General features: G+C 49.7%; 4 protein-coding genes across 4 annotated transcripts; 3 read left to right on the top strand and 1 right to left on the bottom strand.

Annotated features, from left to right (window-relative positions):
- Positions 1 to 907: 907 nt before the first annotated feature.
- On the top strand, positions 908 to 1,225 carry LAJ45_02942 (uncharacterized protein; the record flags this gene model as incomplete). Its single annotated transcript, XM_046112533.1, has 1 exon — positions 908 to 1,225. One exon carries the CDS (start codon positions 908 to 910, stop codon positions 1,223 to 1,225), a length of 318 nt encoding a protein of 105 aa, XP_045974022.1.
- A 3,782-nt stretch (positions 1,226 to 5,007) lies between these two features.
- LAJ45_02941 (uncharacterized protein) lies at positions 5,008 to 6,564 on the top strand (the record flags this gene model as incomplete). The annotated part of the gene is made up of 3 exons (XM_046112532.1): positions 5,008 to 5,330; positions 5,460 to 6,086; positions 6,156 to 6,564. 3 exons carry the CDS (start codon positions 5,008 to 5,010, stop codon positions 6,562 to 6,564), a joined length of 1,359 nt encoding a protein of 452 aa, XP_045974021.1.
- Positions 6,565 to 10,036: 3,472 nt separating this feature from the next.
- LAJ45_02940 (uncharacterized protein) lies at positions 10,037 to 10,486 on the bottom strand (the record flags this gene model as incomplete). The annotated part of the gene is made up of 2 exons (XM_046112531.1): positions 10,037 to 10,213; positions 10,274 to 10,486. The coding sequence occupies 2 exons, from the start codon at positions 10,484 to 10,486 to the stop codon at positions 10,037 to 10,039; spliced, it is 390 nt and encodes a 129-aa protein (XP_045974020.1).
- Positions 10,487 to 14,650: 4,164 nt separating this feature from the next.
- On the top strand, positions 14,651 to 15,541 carry LAJ45_02939 (uncharacterized protein; the record flags this gene model as incomplete). Its single annotated transcript, XM_046112530.1, has 1 exon — positions 14,651 to 15,541. The coding sequence occupies one exon, from the start codon at positions 14,651 to 14,653 to the stop codon at positions 15,539 to 15,541; it is 891 nt and encodes a 296-aa protein (XP_045974019.1).
- Between the last annotated feature and the right edge of the window lie 1,394 nt (positions 15,542 to 16,935).

Genomic DNA, 16,935 nt, shown 5'->3' with positions numbered 1-16,935 from the left:
TGCATAACACCCCGAAGCCCTCCTTGTCGCACCACTACAGAATCAACTATTGAACTCATTATTCATGATCGATTATTGTACGTCATAAAAAAAGTATAGCACTAGCGTAACCTATCGCTCATCGACCGACAGCTTACCTAACCTGACCATTGATCGGTTTTCATGTTTGAACTTGAATCACGTTGTGTTTGTCATAAAAAAAAAAGAAAAAGACGTTCTGTTTGTCGTCACGAATCGAGTGACAGTCTGTGAGTAGTTGAGACTGCTCTAGTGGGGGGTCGACGAGCCGGATCGAGTCGACTTTGAGGATTGGCTCGATCGAGGAGCTCTTTGATTTATGAGGCCTGCTCTGCTCGACTCGTAACCCCTCCTGCCAGTCCTTGCTCGAGTACAACGCTCAGAGCCGTGAACTCGATCGAGTGGGCTCGACCCGTCGACCACACGAGTTGAGACTGCCACTGGTATTCACATTGCGCGCACGCCGACCATGCCCATGCCCCCCACCTAACGCCGCACCGGGTGTGCCGCATGAGCTACACGACCTCAAAGAGGCCACCCCACCGCCCTCCTTCACCCTTGACACAATCTGTGACGCTTTACCATCCCGCCCTATAATTAATTCTGTATATGTGATCACACGAGATCACTCGCGCCAAGAACCACGACCCCTCCCCCCCCAAAGGCCACGCCCGCCAACCCTGCCAGCAAGTTCACTGTCTACATGTACTGTACTACCGCATGTACTAGCTGTAACTAAGTCCTTTTACGTGCGCACGCACTAAGCCGCCCGGGGAAGCCATGCTGCGGCGCCTGTTCTGGTACGGCAAGCTAGCGGTCGCAGGAGTCGGCGGCACTAATAGGTCTCAGTTATGGCAGGCCGAGCTTCTGTAAAGTCGAACTAGCTGCCATGGGAGCTGAAGTAGCGACCGAGGTAGAAGAAGCAGCAGAAGCAGAGGAAGGGGCAGGGGAAGGGCGTCGACCAAGAGAGCCCCGACGTACGCAGCAGATATCAAGGTCGAGCTCGATCGAGGACACAGAAGAATACAAAGTAGAGACTACAGCTAGCACCTCCAACGACACAGAAGGCAATATCAAAATCGACAAAGATGAAGGCGGCTACCCGAGACTTGTCGATCGGGCCACCTGGGCGACGACGGCGGAGGAGGAGGAATATGTAGAAGGCATGAGCTTAATTAATTGCAAGAGGAAGACGCCGCAGAGCTAGCCCCGCATCTCGATCGAGCGGACCGCCTGGCCGCTGAGCGGGAAGAGAAGCGGCTATATACAGAAGATCAGTTTCGACGATGCGCACCTCCGCGACTGTGTCTCTGACCCATGAAAGGAGGACTACAACGGCGGGTCTCTGCTGCAAATCCGACCCCAACCCCCAGCCCAACGTGCGATGCCCTCAAGAGGCATCCCTGCCCTTCCAACGCTAGCGCCAGCACCGCCCGCCCCCCCTCCCCCGGGGCCGCACCACGCCCGCATCCCCCGGAGGCTTTCCCGGCCTCACCTCCTCCCGCACACCCTTCGAGCGCGTCACGGGCTTCTTCATGCACGCATTCCACACCCCGGCCGCCCTTAGCCGTCCGCGACCGACACCTCCTCTTGCAGGTCAGGGTGCGATCGATGGTGGTAGTAGATCATCAGGCTTGAAACGAAAAGAAAAACGAACTCAAGAGAGGATTTAATCCAGGAGCACCCATCGCGCTAGATTAGCAATTAGAGACCAAGCGCATTCAGTAAGGATGAAAAAGAGATTTGCTGGTCAGGGAATTTATGGTGAAGAACGAAGACAACCGGCATAAGAAGAGTATACTAGTATGTATAATGAAAATTGAATTGGCGATGAAGTAGTGCTCTCACTCCCCAGAACTAGATACACAGGGGCAAAAGCAGGGCATTCTGGCGATTTGAAATAGTGCGCATGACGTATATATTGCTGCTTGGATAATCATTTGAGAGAAAACTGTATGTTCTTACTAATCTCGAGACTGGGACCGAGGATAGTGATTACGCGCTTCTTCCTGTATTAATGGTTCTATTATTCACTGAGGCGTTCAACAATCTTGTTCTTTGACGCGTTTCATTGGCATTCAAAGGTACTTCATTCAATCCAGACAAGCATTACATCCTTATTACATATACAGCAGCTACCAACCTCAGGAATGCATTCACATATTCAAACTAACCCTGCAACGGGTCAGGCCTTCGCTTTGATCAGTTAACAACTGGTAGAAGTCTCTTCTACCCAATTTTTCCTCTCCGGGGGTAGTCTTTATTGACTCTTGTAAGCGTCTGGATATGCCCGTGCTCGACAACACTAATCTCCATGTCGTGGTGGCGGGGATGCCCTCGTGGCGGTGGCCTTGGGACGTGGGCGTGTTGCGTCGAGATCGATTTGCCTCTCCGGGTAGGTTAGCTGGCGAGGAAATGTATAAAGGTGTTCGGGGGGTTGCAGAGGTACCGGCTCAAGTGCACTCCCGGAAACCTAATCATGCATGGTGCATGAACCGCCATACGTTCGCCATGTTGATTGATTGATTGATACTCGGACGTCGGGGTGCTGCAGGTCCACCGCCCACGAGTGCGCGTAGAGCATGTCCACGCAGTCCTTCCTGCCGTTTCTGCGAATTGTGGAGCGAGACATGGGAAGATGTGAAGCGCGGGACGGGAGGCTAGGTGGGTGCGGGGCAGCGGTCTTGTTAGCGGTTGATTTGGCTTTTTGCGGCGTTTGTTTGTGGGTGGTGCGGGGTGGGGATCGTGTTAGGGTCGGGGTAGTTGGTGGGGGAGGTGATGTTGCGAGGGAGTGTCTAGCGAATCTGGATGGGTGCGGTGGAGTGCGGGGAGGAGGAGGTTTGACAACGCCTGAAAAGCATCCGATAAGATCCCCGCGATAACGTTGCCAACCCAAGACTGTAACCGGGATACGCGAAAGAATGGAGGCAAAACGACCAGGATCTTTGCATGGAAAGACCTAACCCTGGATTTTAGTGAGTTGAGGAAATATGATCTGCAGAATTACGCTGAGAGAAGGACGAGCCCCGTCTGTTTGGCTTGTGCATACAATCCCCGGTCATTTTGCCTCGATACCCATTTTTCAACCTTCGAGCGAGTGTGATCCCTCTCAACCTCCTTTGCTTGTGGCCATCGGTGACCCGCCAACGCCGGAACCCGATATGCGAAAGAGATATATTCGTTTTTATTGGTTGGACCGGATATCCGTCCTACACGATCTACAGCACGTGGGAGGGTGTTTACCAAGCGTCGATGACGATATAGCTAAGCGCTGATGAATCTATTGTAATGATTAGATGGCTAGAGGAAGCGGATATACCCGCCCGTAATTCGTGTCTCCAGCTTGTGCTATGTCTCATTATTAGAATGTCTAGATATGATGTGAATCACATCCGTATATAAGACAGCAACTATATTCAATGTCTATGTCACCATGTCGATGACCACCTGGCGACTCCAAATACGAAAGGTACAGTAACTACCAAAAAGGCGGGGTAGGATCACCTCGGTATTCATTGTAATACGCTCGTAACGCTGTAAAACTATTGGACCAATACAGTATCATATCGTTCTTCCTCCAATGCCGGTCTAATTCAGTATTCGTCACGTTTCGTCATTCTGTAGTATCCCTTAAGATTCATGACTTAGATAATAGTTCTGGAAAGCGACACTTGGTTATGTTCATTTGTCAGTAATTCCCCAGGCGATAGGGGCCTATTAACTCAAGCCACACTCAATGTGAGAATTAATAACAACGGCGTTCGGCATAGCACACCTGTCGGTCAGTGATTACCGAGTGATATATTGTGATGCACAGCACCACCGTACTTCAAACACGACTGATATTGCAAGGTCGAGCTGCAGGTTGACTGCGGAACACATCTGCTTCTTACATGACCTCCAAGGTAACCAGCGATACGTACTCTACATCACCAGGAGGCCTCCGCTGCACTCTTATGCGCATCCAACCATTATAATACTCAGTCAGGGATATTGATGCTAAAACAAGAAATCCAGAGGGACGAGGAGCGAAGACCTGATAGGCGTTTGATATGGTGAATATGATGCAAGGCCTTGCTACTCTTATAACTTATAGTTTAGTTCTACATTATATATGGGAATCCCCCCAAAATTAGACCTAATATACATAATACCCGTTTACCACGAAAAGAACCAGTTGCTCAGGGCAAGGATTATTTGTGTGGTGGCGGTGATCTCTCATACAAATCATTACTGTTTCCGTCACTTGCATTTTCAGGTTCTTATGGAGGAGATCGAGAGCGAGTACTTATCTAGAACAAATACAGCTTGGTCACTAACCCCTCAATGTGCAGATCCGGCGCCCGTCCCGACCGGAATAGCGTCAAGTACTGCACTAAGGGTAAACTATCTCTCGCGAATGGTGCTGTGGCTGCCCCCGCCCATGCTTAACGACCCAACCCCAGAAAATCCCACCATACTCAATCTTCGCTCCCTTACCCATGTCCCCGGCTCCCTAATAATATGTAACCATGGCCTTCCCCACATGAACTCTCAATAGGTATCCCAACACCTACTACCAGACAGACCCCCAGCGGTACTACTCCCCTACACAGAGTAGGATATATCATCCTTTCTTACCTGGCTTTCTGGATGGGATGAGCGTTCAGCTTCAAGTTCACTGTAAATGTGTATATCGGCCGCCGTGGCATCGATAGATCGTAATATTGGTTCTATACGTTACAAGATCCGAACATCAGGCGACATGGCTTAGCAAGGCTGGTAATAATATACGAGACTAGCTAGAGCTGTTTGAGTTTTTTTATGGCGCCCACACACCGCTGCTCTTAATTAAAAGCTGGGAAGGTGTAAAGGGCCGGGGGTTGACGCCAAGGGTCTAATGAACGTGGGATTATATAATCAATGTTGTATGGCTTGCCTGAAGTAGGAGGCTACGTATAATATACATACATACATCACTTCCCACCATTCCACCGTGATACATCAACAATGTCTGAGAGACTCCGCGCTGGTGCCTACATAATCCGCAATAAATACCGGTCCCTCGTGCTTCATGCCCAAATTGCTGAGTTTGGAAAGGAAGAGGGGTCGTCCGTGGTAGTGATGGGCCGGGATGAAAGCGTTTATCGCTATCAGCAGATCTGGTGGATTGAACCTATCCCTTACCAAGAGCATATTAACTCATATATGATCACCAACACTGGCACTGGGCAAGCTCTGGAGATCACCGGAGGAAAGCTTGAGATTAACAAAAATGTTGGTGGGGCGCGGCAGAGATGGTGGATTGAGAGATTCACTGGGGATGACGAAAGGTGACTATTGCTCCTGATATATAGTTGAATCGAAACCTTTTTTTTTAGTATTATTTGATATATTGTACTTCTATACTAGCTGGCCGTAGTTTTGGTCTGATTCGCTGACACTACAATGGCGTATTGCAGAATATACTACAACATAATCAGCATCGGCGATGAACGCATCATGCACATCACCCCCGCGGATGTGGGCTGTGGGAGACCCGCCCTCTGCACCGGTGATGGGGAGTCTGATAGTGACACTCAGAGCTGGGAATTTCTCAAGCCCGTTGTTGCCATTCCTCCTGGCTGGGTTCGCATAATGAATATCTCGACAGGGCACGTTCTTTGCCACGACTACAACACGAGCCCACCTGTTCTTATACCTCCGCCCGCTCAACTGCCCCCTCAATACCGTGAGACATGGGGGACTCAATGGTGCTTTCACAAAATTCTGAATCCTGGCCCCTGGAATGACAAGGCAACTGCGCGTTTAGCATGGGTTGTGAAGAACAGGCTTACGGATGCGGTATTGCACGTTCAAGAGGACAAGTATAATGTCTGGACTGTTCAGGCCTCCGGAAATCAGGAATACAACGAATACCAGTCCTGGAGCCTTGAGTTCGACGAGGACGGGAACTGGATTATTAGAAACGAGGAGATGTTCTGTCTGCTTGAGGAAGGCAGCAAATTGCAAGGACAAATCCCTGGCAACGAACTAATCTGCAAAGATGAGCGCTTTTCCAGGACCGGAGGTAAAAGTTGGCTTATCCGGTACATAGCCTGGCCCTTGAGTGGTTTATAGTGGCAAAGCTAATGATTGTGTCTTGGCCTGTTTTAAAGATCTGTTGTTGAGGTTGATGATGGTAGTCCGGTCGATGCTTGCGGTCCGGTCGACGCCGTACCCGTTCGCACTCCAGCTCCAAATATACAAGTCATGATACTACCCCACAACCATCCCCAGGTAGAGCAGATAAAAGGGGAACTCTACGTCTGGAATAGAAATAATAGCGAACAGCACACACTTGACAGTTGGGCATGGCACTGCCATCGGGAGGATCAGGCAATACTAGTTTTGGGCCAGGGAAAAGAGACGGTAGAAGTAGGGAGGATTAAGCAGAAGACAGGGGTCGTCAAGTTCCGGCGGGAACTATTCTTAGATACGAAATTGAGAATGCAGAGAGCAATTACAATTCTTGGTCGAGGAACGGAAGACGGGGAGAAGGAGATAACTACGATTATATTTGAGTAGTCACTATTTGTTTCTTTACGTTTCTACTTGTTAGGAGAAATACCCTCAGTCAAGCCGGATACTGAGCATTAAAACACACTGGCCAGCTCAGACCCACACTCCGGGGAGTACATACGTGGAAGATGAGAGGTTTAAATAGTGATTGACGGATAGTTTTTTATCTCCAAGGAGCTAGCTGTTGCTGCGGGGTTAGTTCAGGTCATCGAGGACCATCCCTTTTTCTACTCCCATTGTTTTTTTTTGGTTTATACGAGCATTTGTCAGATTTCGTGGTATATCGCCGAACATCGAGCCTGTGTTTGGTGATTATAAGGAACGGTTGCTTTTTACCTATATACAGAGGCGGCTTCGACATATATATTAATCTTTCAAGCAATGGGTATGGAATTGATAGACGAGAACCGACAAGATGCTACTGTGAACGATTAGCAGATATATGTAAGGCCGAATTAATGAAGTAGACCCCGCACTTCTCATCCTAACTTAATCATGGCCTATCCCCAAGTTGCTTGACTTGGTCGCTCCGACTCGCTCGATCCATGTCACTCATAAAAACTGGAGGAAGTGAGAAAATCATCGATAAAGAAACCTCCGGACCCGATAGAGCTTGAAAACAGACCCGGGTTACAGTAAAAAAACGTATATTAAACGACTGGAACTGTCGACTTCTATGATACATTCTCCGCCGCCTTGGAGCCCCCCAGCGCTGACAATCTAGATAACACCGAGCTCTATCGCATCCTTGGCTGCACGGCCATCGGTCCTGTAAATAACCACGCACTAAGCCAACTACCCAATAATTCAAAAGCGAAAGAAATTTTCGAAACCCTTTCGAGTGTTTACAAGTGCTTACAAGAACAAGAAGCTAAGTTTGTCATAGCGGGCAGAATGTGCAGTCAATGCAGCGAATGTTTGCGCGTTTTACTTTTTAAGCACTGAAAGATGGGAAACATCTTTTACATGTTTGCAGGACGCTAGTGAACTTTATCTCGTAATTTATCCCGCGTACGAGACGCGGAATTATAGGCACAAGGCGCGCTGTTATTTTGGTTCATCTAAGATAATAGGACCGAACGCGGTTTCGGTCGGCCTCCAAGCAGGAAAGTCGGCATATTGTTGTCTAGCTGCTCTTGAGCAGAACCGAGGACTTGTGCTGGGATTTATAATTGACTGCAGGAGTACCGAAAACCTTCAAGCGCTGAAGAAAGCGAATCCAGGGCTTTATTACAAACTCAATAATCTACGTAGCAGTCTCGACCTCTCGACCCAAATCCTTGAAGGTGATTCTAGGAATACGACTCTTACTACATAGTGGAGAAGGCTCAGAGAAGAGGCTGATAATTTCAAGCGGAATGGGAGAGAGGATATCGATGAATTTGCAAAGAGAATACTTGCAGATCATTCTGAGCATACCACTCTGACCCCATTAAGGAGAGGCTTCAAACAAGAAGCTAATAAGCAGAAGAGGATGGAGGATGTCGATAAACTTGCAAAGACAATAGACGATATCAGATATCAACCGGGGTTCGAACAGTTCCAGCTCCCACCTTAATACAAATTATTAATTGAAATCGCCAAAGATGGACCGAGATCCGAAGTAATGCAATAATCGTTACATCCTCTGGTATAAGGCCTATTCCACTTCAAAATCTTAAATACGATGTTGCAAAGCGTCGAATTGAACAACTCAACGCCAAAATAATTCATAGAAAATCCTCTAAATCCCGATCAAGGTCTAGGAAGATGGAAAGGTTCCTGTGGGATGTTGCGGTAAAAGATGTCGTTAGAGCGTATTTGACAACTGTCGATTTCGACAATTGACAGTTCGGCTTTGACAGTTGCCGGTCGCAAAATTGACATTTACTTCACGAACTCTGAAATTATTTAGTAGATCTCGACCATTATCACTGGTGACGAGATCGAGACATAAGGCCTTTTGCGCATTGATAGAGTCCAGCTCCAAGTTCCGGCACCCACGTCCCCCGCCCAAAGCCGTACCGGGTACGTCGCAGCACGACCCCAAAGAGGCCACCTCCCACAATTATCTGTGACGCTTTACCGTACAGGCCATAGACAACGCCCCCCCCCTCCCCCAAGCCCTCGACGCAACCAATGACGCCTCACCATGCCGTACCAGAATTCGTACAGTTAGTCACCGTATATCAGACGCGCCAAGACTCACGACAGGCGAGGGTTGCAATTGTTGGCTGAGCGACCGTGTCCCTGCATCGTGTTCTATCCGATCTCGCTTATCTGGCGAGATCGCGGGGCGCGGGAACCCGAACCCCTGTCGACCGCGGTGGTGTTGTGAGCCCTTGTCCCGGATCGAGAGTTTCAGGTTGAGGTTGGTGGATCCATGACCGGAGATATACATGTATGTATGTAGCCAATTTCTCCGTTGTTTTTTTTCTTTCTCCAGCGCATTTTACTTTTCTCCCGCGCACTTGTGATCTGCCTGCGGTGGATTTGGTGTGCCCCCTCAGGATAGTGATTGGTATTTCTTCTCTACCGCATTAATTCGAATGAGCGACCGGTCACACAAGACGTTGAAATTCCCGTGTTTGGTTATTTGTCTTGAATATGCCCCCTAATCTTCCCTCATACTATCTTAAAAGGCAACTTCGACGTCTTGTGTGACCGGCCGGCCGCTCATTCGAATTAATGCGGTATAATTGGTAGGCCGGATACTGCACATGGTGTTGGTTTTGGTGTGCGAGGGATGGTTTGTGGTAGCGGGGACTGGTGGTGCTCTGTGCTTTCCCTCACTTTTTTCTCTCACTTAACGTGTTTCACCGGGAAAGCGATCATCACCGGGAAAGCAGCCGAAGCTCACAGAAGGGCATTATGAGCACCAAAATAATACCTATGAAGCCATACATGTACAGCGACAGGTAATAAGTGATGGAACGCCCTGAGAGTACAAACACCAAATGTTGGTGGCGTTTTACCAAAACAGGCATCGCTGTGTTCGATCAATTCTTACCTACCGCTGTACAGGAGAGTTCTTTTGGTGTTTTTGACTATTTCTTATGATCATAGCGAGTATATAGCTGTGGGGGGAGTGGGGTCATCAGCTGTCCTCAAGCCTTATTGATGACAGTCCCACAGCTATATACTCGCTACCTATTAGTAACAATCATCAGAAATATTCGAAAGATATCTCAAAATGACTTTAGTATATTTAGTTCTGTAATTCTGGGAGATTTTTAATTTTCACAGCAATTCGCGATCCCGTTCATGTCATGCTTGATTGCTTTCCCGGTGACGATTGCGTTCCCGGCGAAACACGTTATTTCTTATCCTTCCTGTTTTGACTTTGTTTGGCCCAACTGCCCTAAGCATAAGGGAGCGTTGAGTATGCGCCCGAGCAGGATGCATGCACTTGCCGCGAGACAGCCCGGAATCCGCAGGCGGCGTGCACGGAAGTCAATGGGAATACCGGAGGTCGGCGCCCGGAGGTGGTGCCTGATATCTAGTGGTGTGCAGGGGAATACATTGAAGAAAGAACCCAGCGTACCATCCTTTTTCCAATTCTTGTGCCGGGGGTCAGGAGCGCGAAGGATACTGGGCACTGCGGGATCTGCGTGGAGTAAACGAAGCAGTAAAGGGAGAGAGTTTCGCAGCCGGGGTAGTCGGTACTTATATCGTACTGTAGGTAGTTAGCCATATCTGTGTCTGTGAGAGAGGTAGTTCAATAAGGGGAGCGCACGCTGCTCACAACACTTGGATCATACTCCCGCTCCACCCCCCCTATAACCGGTACTATCTCAAAAATCCCCCCATTAAAGTACCTATGCACCCTCACATCTAGTACCATGCAATTGGCCACCTCCCCTGCAGTACTCCCAGAGCGCCCGACGAGCTGCAACGTAACCCACCCAGTGCCTTTGTCCCCTCTGCCCCCAGAAAGAAGCTCAAGCATTCCCAGAAGGCAGCGGCCTTATCCCCGCGCACACTGAAAGGGATGCATGGGCGGCCTCGATCGCCGGGGCGTCGCGCAGGCCTGTAATGACGCACGCGTACACGTCGTGCGTCAAGGTTCTCTCACGGACCACCACGGAGCGGCCAGAGTTGCGGTGGCTTTATTTTCGCGCGAGGGGAGAGCACCATAGTCCTCGTCTGGGTTTGGGGATATAGGGCCATCTGTGTCGGTGTTGCAGGCGAAGGCATAGGTGTTGTAGAGCTGGACAAGAGTGCGGGAGAGTTTCCGCCGCCGCCGCCAACAGTGGCGCTAAATGCCATGGGTGCAGCTGTGATCGTGTCTACCCAGTAAACCAATTCCCTGCCGCTCACCTCCCCCGCTGCCAGCCTTCTCAGAAAGCCCGGCTGCTGCCCCCCCCCCCCCCCAGCCCAGTGGCCGCCGCCGGAGGTGAAAGATGCAGTGTAAAGGCCATCACGGCTGCAGTCAGTGATGTGCACACCTCGCTTGTGAGATCTGGGGTGTTTGCGGTGCCAGGTTGGCCAGGGCGGCAGTGTAGAGGGATTGTATGCCACGTCGTAGGACTGCAGCCTGGGTATGGAGGGGGTCTGTGAATTGCCTGTCGTTGGGAGGAGAGTCATCGAAAAGGGGTGGGAGGGGGATCATGAAGAAGAGAGGGGGGGGGGTGTGGAGATACTGGGTGTTGTGAAACTATTGAGGCGGCGACGTTTGTAGGAGGTGGAGGTGAATCTAGAGGGAGGAGGGGCATGAGATCTGTATCTGTCATTGAGCATTCTGTCTGGTGTGTAAGAGAGAGCGAGAGGAGAGGGATGTGTAGTTTATCCTTGGCGTCACAAGGTTATGTAACTCTCAAATCCCTGCCCTCCATGATGATGATCCAATGCCGGCAATCGTCCGGTGTGGCTGTAGTCAACTGTGGTCGATTATGCTAAGCCAGGACGGTGGACGGTCAGGACGGACTCTATGGCCTGTAGTCGACTACGGTTTTCCAGCCAAGCCAGTCCGTCCAAAGGGAGGACGGACGTCAAGGGGTATGGACTGCATATCGCCTAAAAGAGTTCAGTGGTATTGTTTATTATGATGTTTATGGTAATTAAATAGATTTCCGTCCTCATGAAGGTGTCGAGAAATAGGAATCAAGGTGTGCAAATAGGACAGAGAGATATGTGCGAGCAACGTACCGGTATGTGTGAGTAAGTGAGTCCGCCCACCTCTCAGCCACAATTGTTCCACTTCTAGATATCGCCGTGTCACCTTTAAGAGTGTGCGCACCATACATCCACCACAACATCGCAGGCCCGTCCCCAAGACCCCGCCCGCACCCCTGATAACTTCAAATATGGTGGGATATCCTACGGTTGTTTTCTGCTGAGTATTACTTGGACTACCGGTGTACTCTCGACAGGTCAACAGTACTCATTCGCATGCGTGAATGGGCATACCCAGTCAACACTATTCATGGCCGGGTACTGTTCGCTGCTGGGCCAGAACATCTGGGTTGATTGGTTGAGAAGTAACAAGTAACAATAAAAATGTGAATATCAGATTTATATGAGTTCCAAACGAGGCTTATAAAAACAGATGCCGCGGTGCTAATGTACTTGACGTACACCCCCCATCATCTCCCGCAGTGCCAACCCGCCGCGGCGAGGGGGAATTGGGTATGTATGAAAGCCAGACATGGCTTATCAGAATGGCGTACCGGGCCCCCTCTCACTACTACCCCCTAATCACGGACAGAGAGGGCTAGAGAGGATTACTCATCCGCATTCTACCAACCCCTTGGCCTCACACAACACCCATAACACGTTTAGGGCTCACCTCAATCGGGAATTTCCACTCCTCGTGCACGACCCCACTCTCAGGGTTTGTCTGGAAATGGTAATCCCGCAGAAGGGGTGTGTGTAAATGTAGTCATGCTGTGATCACGCCCGGAAGTGGATTAGTTGCGTGTGAGTGGTTATTTTTAGCCCCGTACGTTGCAACATAAGTAAGGATGGGTGAAGGGAAAAGAGAATACACCGCTAGGCACACGAACACCATCAAGAGGTTCCTGTCATGGTGGCCGCTAGCCATGGCTGTACTTTTGGTAATGGTCGCTGTGCACTTGCGCGGCGTGGAAAATATCATCCATACATAGTAGACGCCGATTTTTGTTTGCTGGTTTTCGTTTTTTTTGCCCCCCCTTTTTGCCCAGTCGGCTGAAAAGGTCGAGAACATTGTTTATCACTCTAATGGCCTAGTAAATGCATCAATAGTCCGTTCTCCCATACGAATGAACTGGTAAAAGGCACGAAAAAGCACATTTACAGTCGATGTCTTGTGTAAATCTATCCGAGAATACTTTTACAGACGACTTTACAACTTGTAATACCTTTTACATACGACTTTACTGTCTTCACAATGCCTTTTATTTACGACTTTATTTATGGTTTTACCACTTCCGGGCCATTTCTGAACCTTTTTCTTTTTCCGATGAAGCTTTTGTCAGAATCTCAAGATACTTGATTTCTGATATAAATATGTATACAGGATCACCAGATATTCTTCTGTGTTAATGGGCTTGTAACATTTTGGGAATACATTTTGAATTTAGAAAATTTATTGTTTAATTGGAATGTGGAGATAGTTCCGTGATTCTAACTCTTGGCCCTCAGGTGTTCCCCTTGATCAATATGATCGACTATGTTGCCAATTCACTGTATCTATGAAGCGATTGCAGGTAAGGCCAACTACGTTTTTTCCCCCTGACCTAAATGCCATGATGTTGCTGGTAAAAGAGATTGTAAATTCGCCGGTAAAGTCGTCCAATTTCCCTAACGGATGTATTCAACGGCGACATTGTTCTATGATTCTAATTGGTCAATATTCGGGTGTGCACTTCCAGAGGAAGGAGGTACGAGCCTTGGCGCCAAGGGGTTTGGCTGGGCACTAGCGGCTTGATAGTGGTTTCCCAGCTGTTTAATAAACACTCAGGCATTAACCATCCTAGTGTGTGGTGTCGCTAACTATAAGTGAGGTGTGTGAGTGGTTTAATTAACCCCCTAAAATGTACTGTACCGGGTGTTCACCATTAATCTGAAGAACTCTGCTTCTTTGGTTGAAAATGCAGGGATTTTTTAGAGAGCAACCAATTACCATCAATCACACCGGCCTTAGTGCACCAAATTTGTATGGGGGAAAAAAGTCTGAAGAACTTTCATATATTTCTACTCAAAAATCTAAATATTTTGCTAAAAATACAAAAAAATAACTGCAGAATAGCGCTGGCTCCCAGCTTCCCCTAGATAATATTTTTGAGCTCATAAGCCCTTGTGGGGAGTGTTTTCTGATGAAGTTGGGTGCAAATGACAGTCAAATTGCGGTCTCGGAGGTTGCGTTGCAAAATATGGGTGCAGCCTATTCAAGTACTTTTTCTGGCGCCAAGTATCATTTTCTGCAGCTTCAACCAATCATACGCCAAAAAAAGGTTCTTCAGACAAACCCATAACCCCCGGTACTAGTTCTGTCAAGCTAATAGGCTAGTTCCGACTAACAGGTTACCGGAATTGACTGCCGCCGACCAACAGAAAGTGAGTGATGATGCCGGGGTGGGCTTGTGTGTCCCGAATGGTGGGAGGTGGTGGTGGTGGCTGGGAAGGGGGGGTTGAGCTGGCAGAGTATCTCCCCCCCGGCTCCTCCTCCTCCTCCTCCTCCAAAACCTCTGCAACTCTCAACCCTTCCCTAACATACCGATCATCTACAGACTCAACCAGATGCCTTCCACCCGAAAACGTCCTACGAATAATTATCGCACCACGATCCGAGGTAAAAGGATGCGTGAGACACCCCCAAAGCCAGCTCAAGAAGACAAGTGCGGGCACATCGAAACCGATAGGTGTTGGTGTGCTATTACCGCCGACACGCCTGGTGGAGGGGGTAGGCGGAATGTTCAGCAATCCGCTTCACTAGGTGAAACCATAGGCTTGGACGTATCGGACACGAAAAGACTTTGTGTCCTTGCTCACCATTTCAACCAAGGCCTCAAAAAAGTCTCTCGGAACTCCTGTCTATGCTTGCCGGAGGGGCGTCGGGGGGTGGGATCTAGTTGACAATTGCAATACCGCCGGAGAGTCCATCGCCTGGCTCCGGGAGGTAATGGCATCCATGGTACTCCACGGGCAGGGGATGACGATAAGTCCAGCTGATGACGGCTCGGGCACCCCAATCGATAGGGATCCATTCGCGAGGATACCCCAACTCGAGCCAGTCTCTCGGCCTCGCCCCGTGCCCAGGGGGACAGTAGATATTCGGGAAGGGACCTTCAACGACCGTAGTCGGGTGGGAAGAGCCTGGTTCGCCCACGGGTTTATTCCAGCGTTCTTCAAGGTGCTGTCCCTTGGTTCGATTGAGGACCGAGCCATGTTAGCCAACGTAATGAAGACACCGGCGCAACAAAGAAAGCAATGTGTTTACACATTGCTCTCCATGGCAGTCTCTTCCGAGTTGGGCGACCTTGATGGTATCGCCCCAGATGTCGGCGATGCCAGCCAGCAACTCCCACCCAGTACTGATTATGGGGTTGACCCCAGTATGCCAATGGACATCGACATCGCTAGCCCCTCAGAGGTGACTTATAGCGATAGCGCAGTCGTAGATGAGAGTACAATTCATCAGCGATCAGCACCTCCAGATTTGACACAACGACGTGAGAGGCAAGCGAGCGAGGATAACGATGGCGAAGAGCGCACACACTACAGCGGTGGCGGCGGGCATGAGGTCACGGCCACACACCCCGTCGGGTACTGTCCCGCCGCTGGAGGCGTTCATGGGAGAGAGGCCTCCCTAACTGCACACGGATACGCACCGGACAAATCCCCGCGGCCGCCCACGAAATACGCCAGCACGACGGACCTTTACAACGGACTCGCCGCCGAAAGCGAGTTAGATATGATGAGAAAAGAGATCCCCAGTCTGCGTATACAGCTGGAGAAGCAAGATGAATGCTTGAAGGATCACAAGACACAGCACCCCCGAACTCCTAATATGCTGGTATGATCACATCCCAGCCGCATCGTGGGGCGGGACTCGGACATCGTGGTCCTGCAGGTCCACCGCCCACGAGTGCGCGTAGAGGATGTCCTCGCAGTTCTTTCAGCCATTTCTGCGAATTGCGGAGCGAGACGTGGGGGGGGGGGGGGTTGTGAAGCGATGGGGGGAGGCCAAGGGTGGGGGAAGCGAGGTGCGTGTGGGGCAGCGGTCTTTTGGTGTTTCTTTGATGGATCGGGCAGTGGAGCGGCGTTTGTCGGTGGTGCGGGTGGGGGTGGTGTTGGGGTCGCATGCCGTATCCTAGATTTATGGAGCCGTTAAATGCTTGGCATGCTCCACACCATCTTGACTGGATTATCGCGGGGATCTTCAGCTGCTATTGCATACTAGTAGTACCATACAAAAGATAGCCTTGGCAAGTTTTTTTCTGTGTATGCAATAGCAGTTGCGTCCAAAAAACTACTGCCAAGCCTCGCCCCTCATCGACTCTCAACCCCCACTCCGCACCCCCCCGCACCCATGTCGGCCCATTGTTCACCCCCTCTGATTGCTCCTAGACACTGCTTCGCCATCCACACCTCATACTATGCCACCTCTCACACCCCCTCCCCCCTCCCCCTCCCCCCACCCCTGGTGTTGGCCAATACCATCACCTCCTCCGCCAACTGCTCCATAAACTTCACCCGACCCGGGGTGTAGAGTAGCCTTCGTGCACTAAATTAAATCTCGTAGCCATCCCCTCCTGGCTGCTCGTACCTCGCTTGATATAGTGGGTCTGTGATATCGGGCTCTAAATTGTGATGTTGGAGTCCGAAGTGTGATGTAAAAGCCCGAATTGTGATATCGGGGTCAGAATAAACCTTAATTCTCATGTCGGAGTCTAAATTCTTCTTGTCGGAAGCTAAAAAACTTTATGTTTTGTATGTAAATTGGGCTCCGACAGACCTCTCCGACGTCGGAGAGCTCTCGCCAAGCGTCGGAACGATATTCAAGAAAATGTCACCCCTCCTCACACGATGATTCGGGGCAGGAAAGACCGTCAATCAAAACTGTATCCAAGGATGATTTTTTCCTTACACGGTTACACCCATAGTAGACGAACCTACACCTAGAAGCGACAAACCCCGACAGCAAAATGTTCTGGACCCATTTACCCGTCACTTCCCATCCACTGGTATCGACATATAGGATACCCAAGCATTGAACAGCGAGAAATGCATAACCTATCTATTACTGACAAGATGCTAAAACTAAACACCAAGGTACAATTTAAACTCGCCACAAGTAGATGGAAACTTCGACGTTTGTGAAGAAAATATCAGGGTTCGGGATTTGCATGGCTGAGCTATCAATGAATGTACTCGCCAGTTCTAGAGATAATTTGATCCTGGTCTATCTTTGCT

Source organism: Morchella importuna (genome assembly GCF_003444635.1).
Source record: "Morchella importuna strain M04M26 chromosome Unknown Morimp01GS006, whole genome shotgun sequence".
Taxonomy (NCBI): domain Eukaryota; kingdom Fungi; phylum Ascomycota; class Pezizomycetes; order Pezizales; family Morchellaceae; genus Morchella; species Morchella importuna.
This window is presented reverse-complemented; position numbering and strand designations above follow the sequence as displayed.